The sequence below is a fragment of the Dendropsophus ebraccatus genome, chromosome 9 (assembly GCF_027789765.1).
Source record: "Dendropsophus ebraccatus isolate aDenEbr1 chromosome 9, aDenEbr1.pat, whole genome shotgun sequence".
Classification (NCBI taxonomy): Eukaryota; Metazoa; Chordata; class Amphibia; order Anura; family Hylidae; genus Dendropsophus; species Dendropsophus ebraccatus.
In genome coordinates this window covers 36350625-36362636 of record NC_091462.1, presented here as the reverse complement: position 1 = coordinate 36362636, position 12012 = coordinate 36350625, and the positions used below count along the sequence as shown (strand labels likewise).

At 34.9% G+C, this 12012-nt stretch overlaps 1 protein-coding gene across 1 annotated transcript; it reads right to left on the bottom strand.

The window, feature by feature from the left end:
• Positions 1-7270: 7270 nt before the first annotated feature.
• HOXD11 (homeobox D11) lies at positions 7271-8585 on the bottom strand. The gene is made up of 2 exons (XM_069985165.1): positions 7964-8585; positions 7271-7503 (listed from the first exon to the last, which is right to left on the bottom strand). The coding sequence occupies exons 1-2, from the start codon at positions 8583-8585 to the stop codon at positions 7271-7273; spliced, it is 855 nt and encodes a 284-aa protein (XP_069841266.1).
• Between the last annotated feature and the right edge of the window lie 3427 nt (positions 8586-12012).

The following is a 12012-nucleotide window of genomic DNA, read 5'->3' as shown; positions in this document are numbered from 1 at the left end:
AGCTGCTACCTCCCTGCAGGTCACATGGTGCTTGGGCAGCCTGGGCTGCAGCTCAACTATGGTCAACAGCGACATCTACAAAGCCAGAGTGAAAGTGCTGCCCAGCAGCTCTCCTATGGCAGCAGCAGCCCTGGTGCACTGCGCTGATTTAAGGTTATTTTTTTATATACCTACAAGATTATCCTATTTTTTTTTCCTTATTTTTTTTTTTTTTTCATTAAAATACTGACAACTCTAAGCTTTAAATGCAATGGTAACCTACAACAGATCCAGAAAATGAACAGGCTTCCTATCAACCTGGCCAAGTAGAAAATACAGTAATGCAAATGAAATCACCAGTCCCTTTCTTTAATGCTTTATATTCAAATCAAAGCGTGTGCAGCTGACCTAAAGAACTGCCATTACTTCAAGGCAAGGAGAATTAAAAGCAGTCACTATGGGGAGGCAAAGCCAGAACACAGAGTTCACACACAGTGTCCCTGCCAAACACCTTGAAAGTTTGCCCAATGCTGGAACTAACAATATTCCTATTATTTCATACAATAATATGAATTATTATAAGCAGTAGTAGTGCTAGAAGTAACATCCCCATGCATAGAAATACCTGGTTGTTTTCCTTATTATTTATGGATTAAGTAAAAGCCTTCATTCCTGACAACTTAGAAGGTGCAAAAGGTTGTGCAATTTATTAATACATATTAAAAAGAATCAGGGCGATCAATACTGATCTCATCTGCATCTCCCCCTTTTTTTTTACCCCTGTGTTGCTGTTTTTTTTTTTTTAAAGAGTTATACCCACTGGTACTACACCACAGCATATATTTTATTAACAAATCAATCGAAACTTAGTAAAGTGAAAGATTAATAGGTAATATTTAGCATAATGGTAGTCGTCATATGAATTATTGGGAGTTCTCTAATTGAGTTTCATTCTTTGACTTTCAATAAGAAGGGGATTATTTGTGTAAATTTTTATTATAAGTTGCCAAATAGAAGAAGACAATTTGGATTTAATTTTAGCATGTAGGCTTTTCATTAAAAATACATGTCTGACAGTGCTGGACATAAGTGCTGGTTCGTACAGTAGTGTATTGGATCAAGTATTCAATAGAAGCGTGGATGATTTCAAGGAAAAAGTTACTCTACCTATAGTTTATATGTGTGATATATATATATATATATATATATATATATATATATATATATATATATATATATATGTGTGTATTTGTAGTATTGAACAAAAAAAAAAGTTTACATTTAGAATGTCATTAGAGGCTGTTTAGAATTTGGGAATTCCAGGAGCCATTGCTCTTTTAAGACCCCCTTTCTTCGCAGGCATTTTATTTCCTATGCAGTTAAAACAATAAAATGTCTGGGTTTGTGGCAATGAGACAGACCTTTGATAAAATGGAAGCCTCTCTCGCAGCTGTTCAAATACAACATCATTGTCAGGTTAAGAGCCACTGCCTTTTACAACTGCAATTGCCAAGCCTGTGTGCTGTGTAATGGCTTGTATGGAGACAACACTCACTCACACACACATACATACATACATACATACATACATACATACATACAAACACACACACACACACACACACACACATATATATATATATATATACCACATACAATATATCTACAGACACACACACATATATTCACACACGTGAATATATATATATACACACCACATAGAATATATCTACAGATATGCATACATATATTTACACACATGAATATATATATATATATATATACATACACACCACATACAATATATGTACACAGACACACACATATATTCACACATGTATATATATATATATATATATATATATATATATATATATACACACACTACATACAATATATGTACACACACATACTCACACAGACACACACACACACACACACACACATATACTCGCACACACATCCACCCTTAAACACAAGCAGATCTTGTAGGATTTCTCCTCTAGGCTGGATACCTAAAGCGATGAAGATGACTGGATATTTAAGTTGGGATTTGCATTGATCTCGGGGTAAAGCTATTTCCTTTCCTACAGGTTTAGATGTATTTTCTGCTGTAAAGTAAAACTTTGATACTTCTGAGATCATATACTCCAACATGAGTTGTATTTGCCTATTGACTGTGTATGGCACAATAGTGCTACCTGACTGATTACACAGCTCAGTGAGACATGTTGTGCAGCCACCAATCACCTAGTTATTATATGATTGTCCCACAAGCTCCAGCTTCCCATTTCTGCATTATCCATAGTACAATGTGTGGTGGTTATGCTTCATGTCATGCACAGATTTGCATAGCAGACTACAACATGTGTAAAAAGTCATATCATGGCTACTGTATGAACACTGCAAACCTGACCTCAGCACTATGCAATTAATAAAAGAAAATGCTAAACTCAGCTTTAATCCAAGACTCATCTATACTTAGCAGCAGCTACCTCTTCTGTAATAGCATGTCAATGTATGAACTGTTTTATTATTAAGCATATAAACAATCAGTGGTGATAACGTTACTAAATGTAACATGGATACAATTGCATCCACATCTATATGTCTATCTATTATCTACCTATCTATCTATCTATCTATCTATCTATCTATTTCAAATTCTAGTTATCTATTAAACTGTGAATGTGTGCAGAGGATGTGTGTGTGATTATACCATATGTATGCTTCCACAAATTACATCCACATCTATCTATCTATATATCTATCTATCTATCTATCTATCTATTATCTATATATCTATCTATCTATCTATCTATCTCCTATCTATCTATCTATCTATCTATCTATCATCTATCTATCGATCTATCTATCTATCTATCTATCTATCTATCTATTATCTATATATCTATCTATCTATCTCCTATCTATCTATCTATCTATCTATCTATCTATCTATCCATCTATCATCTATCTATCTATCTATCTATCTATCTATCTATCTCCTATCTATCTATCTATCTATCTATCTATCTATCTATCTATCTTCTATCTATCTATCTATCTATCTATTATCTATCTATCTATCTATCTATCTATCTATCTATCTATCTCCTATCTATCTATCTATCTATATCACACATACCTGTATACCATACATATGTCGTATAATCTCACATACTTATTCCTTATTCCAGTTTTAGCATTTACACATAGAAATATGCAGCCATTACACACATTGGGGGTAGGATCAAAGATTTAAAAAAAAGCATCCTATAAAAATGTGTGTGTCAGTAAAAGGAAGAATTGTAAAACACTATAAAATTAGTGTAATCTCTATCATCAAAACTGCCCAGCTTTACTATCACGCTTCATATCTGTACCTAGTAGCAGCAAAATAACACACAGGATGTGCAATTCTTTACATGATAAACTCACAGGAGCTTAAAAAAATAATACCTCAAGCAGATTGCCTATAATCTGTTCAATATATAATAACTGTATAGATTTATAATAAGCAGCTTCCAAAACATTGTACATGGAACAAGAGAATGTGAGCCCGGGCAGCAACTGAACAGAAGGTGGGCACAAATGGCAACGAATATTCCTATCAAGGACAGATGTCTTTCTAAAGTTCAAAGTCAACTTATATCCCATATGGAAGTCAAAATAATGTTACACCACATATAGTAGATAGATCGATAGATATTAGAAAGATAGATAAACAGATATATAGATAGAAGATAGATTTTAGATAGATAGATAGATAGATAGATAGATAGATAGATAGATAGATAGATAGATAGGAGATAGATAGGAGATAGATAGATAGATAGATAGATAATAGATAGATAGATAGATAGATAGATAGATAGATAGATAGATAGATAGATAGATAGGAGATAGATAGACAGACAAACAAACAAACAAACAAACAGAAAGGGATTATACATAGCAATCGCATACATAGACACACAGATACATAAATACATATAAATGAACATCAATTAAAGTATCAGACAAAGAGAGATTTAGATAGATAGATAGATAGATAGATAGATAGATAGATAGATAGATTATAAGATATAAGAGAGAGTGTATATGTATATATATATATATATATATATATATATATATATATATAATATTAGACACCAGATGATAGATAGATAGATAGATAGATAGATAGATAGATAGATAGATAGGATAGATAGGATAGATAGGAGATAGATAGATAAATGATAGATAGGCGTTAAATACATACAAAGATATACATACAGAATATGAATACAGATAGGTCAGGCAGACAAACAAAATATTTTCCCTACATAGTTTTCCCTATATAATATAGAGACATTTTCCCTACATATTTTCCCTATATAATATAGAGACATGTAGTTATATGAGTGAGCGAGTGAGAGTGAATAAATAAATAAATAAATAAATAAATAAATTAATACATGTGGGACTTAAGGATCGATAACATCTACCTTATTCTTTTCATCTATCTATCTATCTATAGCTGATAGTAAGGAGTCAATAAAAATCTTCCCTGCAATAGTAATGGGTCAATACAAAATCTTCCCTGCAATTTAGGTTGGCTTTTTATTTGTATCTGCTTATGAATAAAATAAATAAATATATATATATATATATATATATATATATATATATATATATATATATATCATGAGATATATATATATATATATATATATATATATATATATAGCTTTCTGTGTTCATGTATATGTCTATGTATTATTCCACACCAGACTGTAACGATTGTATGTGACTCTATACTCGCATAATATCTACTTTTATCTGTGAATAAATGAATTTCCTATGCCAGTCATTGTTTTTTCTTTACGCTTACTATTCTCCCAGAACCATCGAAATGATAGTGAAGTAAACTGGTGACTTTGGAATTCTGCTGGTATTTCTTCTGAGAAAACATAATAAACAATGTTCCCTCCAGCCTGCGGCATATATCTAGCCATAAATACCTTAGTACAAAAGTCTTATCCTCCAGCACATGAAATGCTTCCAGGAGATTATATCCTATACCCTCCCTGCAGTCTAAGGTTCTCTTTCTCCCCTTTTTTTTAATTGAATAGCTATGACATTTACAATTCCATATACATATTTACACTCGAACTATAGAATTATTTGTCCCATGTGCCTGTTCTTATCACAAGATGAAGGATTATTGCACTTCCCCTATGCCTATAGGTATATCAGTAATATAATATTTCCCTGTTTCTTCTATGGGGATCAAGGTTCACAATGTGGCTGTGGCATAGGTATCGAAATACTTATTACTCAAACCATATTTCAACAGAACTGTTGCTCTGGAGAAGAATCTAGAATCCTTATGTGACTTGGGTTCTAATTTATAGACAATGCTGCGCTTTCAGCTACTACAATTTTGGCCATTTGCAGTGCAGCAGTCGCCCTCTTGTGGACGTTTGAGATATAGCACACAATGCGGCATTTGTATAGCTGGGATTACACATTGGCACTAAATGTATGGAAATATTCTTCTAAACATGGTAAACAAAGAATTTTAGATATTTGTCGTCATTTATTCCACATTAACCTCCATGATATAGACGTTTAAAGCCATAATGAAGCCTGTCACTAAATACAACGATTTCACATTAGTCTGCTCTTACTATTGATCAAGCCATTAATTACATATTTACTGGGCGCATTTATTGAAGTAAAAAAATAAGGGGAAAAAATAGGAAGGAAAAAAAACTTTGTGTTTGGTACCTGTAACAGTATATGTATATATATATATATATATATATATATATATATATATATATATATATACTTCTCACTTGGAATTAATACTTTATAACCTAATGTTAATTAATGAAGACATTATGAAGAAAGAAAAAAGAAATACAAGAGAAAGGAAGAAGAAAGAGAAAGGAAGAAGAAAGAAAGAGGAGGAAGAAAGGGAAGGAAGGGATAATGTTGTTTAAGTAATTTACTTCGCCTATAATAAAATATCTAGATATTTCAATGCACACTACTGGGTGGCAGCTAGGAAAAATAATAAGAGAGCTTTAGGGTATTTAATTATTTGGTAAGGTGAAAGGTGATGACCTTGACATTTTGGAAGTTCAAAGGCAACTGCTTTAGTTTTTTTTTTCCCTTCTTCTCAAATTGAAGGAATTTTTTCCCTCAACAATATATTTTTCTCAGTGTCTTTGTTCTCAGTTCCTTTTTTTGTGGCTCTGTTCCTCAGTCGTTGTCTGCCTGAGCTCTGTGCCAGGATAATAACGCCCACTGAGTGCCATTGAAGAAAACAGCCCCCTTTCTCACTTCTTCCTTTATTGCACTTTGCGGAAATCGCTTTTAGCCCACCAGAAGGTGTCTAATATAAGCCAATTACAGTGCTTGGATCCCCTAGTTTTATTGTGTTGTCTAGACAGTTCAAGGTTTTGTAAACAGCCCAGTAGGTCACGCCATATAAGCTGGAATGGAAAAAGCCCCAACCAAATTCTTTAGATTTTAAAATAAACAAATTGCCCAGATCCCTGACTTTTGATCCTTAAAAACCACCAAATGTCCCCATTCTAAGTCAGCCTGACCTAAAAGGAGCAGAATCTCTGTAGAAACATGGCTTCAATTGTGCCTCAAAATGTAGATTTCGTGCTCAATTTCTATAGAAAGTAAATGAGGCTGTAAGTCATAGAAAACGTATTCAGGTTGGTTAAAAAATAACATTGAAAATTTAATAAATATGTACAGATGGGGTTATATATATATATATATATATAATGCAATAAATGACTGACATATATATTTAAAGACCTCTGAGACATTGGAACTCATGCAATGTGTCCAAGGTAACACCGATTGACCATAAAACAATTTTCACAAGAGAACATCATTGTCGTGCACATGTAGACATACATATATATGTAAATCTATATATGTATGTGTGATAAAGCTGCATTCGATTAAAGGAATTGTGTACTGTAGTCATTGTAGTCCCTGGAGCTTAGAGCCACTCTAGTTGTTTGCAGTCAGTCTAAATACTGTATAATCAGTGTTATAGAATCAGGGAAGGGGAGAGAAAAGAGGGGAAGAGGGAAGAAAAAAAACACACCATTGGCTGCATTGTGTAAGTGACGTTTTTGTAGACCCTTTCCTTACCAAGAAGGCATCCTCCAGAGGTTTGGAAATCCTCTCAAGATATCATGGTCCAAGTCCAATGATAAGAAGGATCCCCCAAGTATCTTTGTTCTAATAGAAATTGTGCAGTCTCCTCTCAGAAAAGTGGGTTCCCAGTAAAATATTGCAGTCGATCCCTATTGAGTTTCTTTTCTTTCATCCTTCGGTTCTGGAACCAGATCTTGACTTGGCGGTCAGTAAGGTTCAGCATCCTGGACAGCTGTAACCTCTTCTCCTTGTTGATGTAGACATTGAAGAAAAATTCCCGCTCCAGCTCCCGGATCTGATACTTGCTATAGGGGCATCTCTTTTTCCTAAGTCGCTGGGAAGCTGGCGAATAGAATTGCAAAAAATATATATAACTATTATATAAAACATACACAAAAAATAAAATAAAAAAATAATAATAAAATATATATATATATATATATATATATATATATACACACACACATACATATACATACACATATAAACACAAACACAAAGGACATATAGATAGTATAAATAAGGAGGCTATGGAACACCACAATCCATAGTAGAACATTTTATGACACTCGACAAGTAATGGTGGTGGGAGGGTGATCAACAAAACATGATAACATAATAGAAAATGCTCAACAATAGACCATCCTCATCTTAAATTAGTTCCCTGTCGTAAACACACTCTTTACAGCGGTAAAGGGAACCTTATAGGATATATAAAACCCTTGAATGCTTATAAAATAGCACATAAAAAAGAGGCTGACAAAGTGCTGGCCTTGTACTCTTGCCCCCAGTTGATGCCTACCTGAAGTGTTGCTCTTGTCTGCTGCTGCTGCAGCCTCCCCCCCAGGAGAAGGGGCATCGGGGCTGCTTTGGCTTGTCACTTTCTTGTCCTGGGCAGAGGTCACTTTGCTGTTAGGGTTGGAGGCTTTGAGCTCAGACTTTGCAGGCTGCTCCTCTAGCTCCAGCTGGTAGGATGAGGCTTGGCTGCTATCATAGAACTGGTCAAAGCCCTGTGGTAGGATGCCATTCCTCCCTACTGTGCTGTAGAAGTTGGAGGTGGCACTGGAGGGTCCATGGTGGTTGCACACCGAGTCCGATTTGAATAACATATCCGATCTCCTGTTCGCAGGCTGGATGAGGTCCCTGTGCATGACATCCTCACTGGGGTAATAAGAAGGGTAGCTGCCCCTGTACTGCCACTTGCTGCCATACTCCCTGAATGCCACTTCCCTCACAGGTTGCACATGATGAGTTAAATTGGAGGAATAGGAGAAAGTCATAGGGCAGGAGGAGGACTGGGACAGGAACGAGGACTTGCTGGAGAAATCCGATGGAGACACATAGTAAGCAGCAGCAGCAGCAGCACAGCCAGGCAGATACATGTTGGGTGTTGCACTGTTGTTGCAATTCTCAAACTCAGTCATCTCTTCTCCCCTTTTGCGATTGAAAGCAACAAGGAGATTTCACTGCATTGAACAAGATCCATGTATTGCTCAAGAGGGGCTTGGACAGCATCAACTAAAGAAAAAAGCCTGAACGTGCTGCTGACGTGCAATTCATCTTGATTGATTCTAGTGGTAATTGCGTCACGTGATCCCCCATGTACAATGTCCTGATATCTATAAGAAGCCTGCAGAATGCAACATCCCTCCACACTACACAAAGGTGCAACACTCGGATCATACACCGTGTGTGCTCTGACACACCAATATACATCTATTTCTACTATAACACCCCCCCCCCCCCCAGCAGCCTCTCCTCAGCCTCCTTATACAGGAAGCACATTGTGTCCTCACACCATGGAAAGGGGGCTGCTGGGGTAAACAGCCACAAATGTAAGATATCTGGATAAGACTAGAGACATGCATACATTATATTAACATATATACATGTATTATAGGAAACATACAAATAGGCAGAAAATAACCATTTTCGGTAACATGAAGAGCCAGGCATATATTCTTTATTTTCAAGATAGTATATATAGCCCATATAGGTAAAAGTAGGGAATTATAAGAGACATGAGTATATACTGGGTATAATACACACATGTATATATGTATGTACATGGACTTTTATGTTCTCATGATACAGATATAACATAAATTACATATGCTGTAAAGCTCTCTATTGAATAGAAAAAAAAGCATATAGAAAATTTTATCACATTTCTTTTTAACAAAACCCAGAATATTTTCGTAATATGTATACAGTTTAGAACCCATACAGACACAATCCACAGCCCTGGCTGCACAACGCATTAAATACGAACCTGATACAACCATAAAAATCAGGATACACCAACTACAATCTAGTGGTGTATTGTTATATACATAAGCATCATTGTTCAGGCATGGTCTATTATACTCATATTATAGATTATGAGTATCATAGACTATAGGATTATATTATAGATACGTATTATAGCAAAAAGTGGGGATGATAAAATAGAAAAATAGCATTCACCGGTATACACTGCGGAATATATATATATATATATATATATATATATATATATATATATATATATATATATATACACACACACACACACACACACACACAGAGTATTAAATATATCAGACAAATGAGCTATTAAAATGTCATCAAATAATCACTGACGATTACTATTCCATGTACATATGACACATTTGGCCCTTACAACAAATACCAACAGCTCTGCAGACTCCATATGTGTAATAGCTATTACTATTGTCATACAGAACACAGATTATTCTGTACAGACTGCGCCAAACTTTACACCAACAGCAATCCCATCCACAACAATGATAACATGCGTTACTGTACACTGAAATAAACTGCTTGTGCTACTGGGTATCAACATACTACATGCCACCATACATCTGGATTATCAGCTCTAGCCACAAAAAACAAAGTTATCGATATTGGATAGAAAAAATGAACTCACAGTCAGAGAGATAGATAGATAAAGGACAAATAGTAAGAAAATTAAAAATATATTCCACCAGATAGACATTGTATTGCATATATATATATAGAGATGGATATGTAGACCGATATATAAACAGATAGATAGATAGATAGATAGGAGATAGATAGATAGATAGATAGATAGGAAATAGATAGATAGATAGATAGATAGATAGATAGATAGATAGATAGAAGATAGATAGATAGGAAATAGATAGATAGATAGATAGATAGATAGATAGATAGATAGATAGGAGATAGATAGATAGATAGATAGATAGGAGATAGATAGATAGATAGATAGATAGATAGATAGATAGATAGATAGATAGGAGATAGATAGATATTATATATAGATATTTATTGAATGGGGGAAAATGTCAATAATGTAAAAACAGGTAAGGTATTCCTTACATATAATAATATATAAACAGATAGAGATCGATGTATGGATATTGTGTCCATAAATGGTTGATTGATAATATATCTGAATAGAAAGATAGATAGATAGATAGATAGATAGATGTAAATAACTGTTCGCTATATGTCAGACAAGCGTAGTCATCACTATATGTAATATACAGCATGTATACACAGATATATATCATCCATACTGCGCTCATCTTACACGCACACGTAATAGTGCATTAGTGCAAGACTGCCAGGAGTCACCCTAAGGATATTTATAAACAATTTCATATTGTTTTCAAAACAGTTCGATATACACGAGATATATACGCGATATATGTATGTGTGTGTGTGTATGTATGTGTGTGTATGTATATTTATATATATATATATATATATATATATATATATATATATATATATATATATATATATATACACACACACACACAATTACAAACACAAATAAATAAATATGTATATATATACATATATATTTACTAGTTACATATACAGCCTAGGTGGACAGAATAATGTATAATTCCAATCTGTGTAGGTAATACATGGCTACATACTGCAGTGCTCCCCATACACCACTGAATAGTCTCTACCAAGTGTGAATTCAGCTGGTAGTAGTGCCCAGAGTGTGAGTGTGTACATGCTGGTGTGTCCTCAGTTGTGTCTGTGTATTTGCAGAGGATGCAGCGTTACACAACACTCAGCACACACACAACTCCTACACATAACCATATCCTCTATTAATAACCAATGGGCGATACATAGAACAGACGTCAAATACACAAATAGAGTAGAGGATTGAAGACATTACCTTTAGATGCCTGGCTGTAAGATCTGTAGGCATTCTCTCATTGAGCAGGTAAGTAGGTCTCAGTGACATGTCCCTGGGTTCTAGTGATGCATTAATATTGTGACTGGTGCCTGCACACAACTAGGCATGTATGTATGTATGTATGTGTCTGTATATATATGTGTATATATGTGTATAGGGTTAGAGGAGATACCGAGCTTTTAGTTTGTGCCACCCAAGATAAGACACTAACTTGACCTTAACTTTGTTATGGCGCCCCCAGTATCTGCAGAACGTGAACAGACGCTGTCTGGCTGCTCTCGTAAAAACTGACTGGAGAAGAGATTGTGACTCATTTCATTTATTGCACCACAGTTCTGCAAGAAAAGCTTCCCCCTTCCTGCTCACAATATAGGGCTTCTGCTTGTTTAGCTGCCACTGCCACCATGTCTTCTACCACTTAAACATATGTGAAGCCCAGCAGCTGGACACTCCATCCTACTCCATCCCACTATATCCTACTACACCCCACCATATCCTACCGCCACCATATCCTACCGCCACCATATGCCAGGCTGCCTGCAAGTGCAAAGACGAGTGCACAGTCTAGACTCACTGCTCCTGATCAGGATACTTATCAATATATCATTCTATCTATCTATCTATCTATCTATCTATCTATC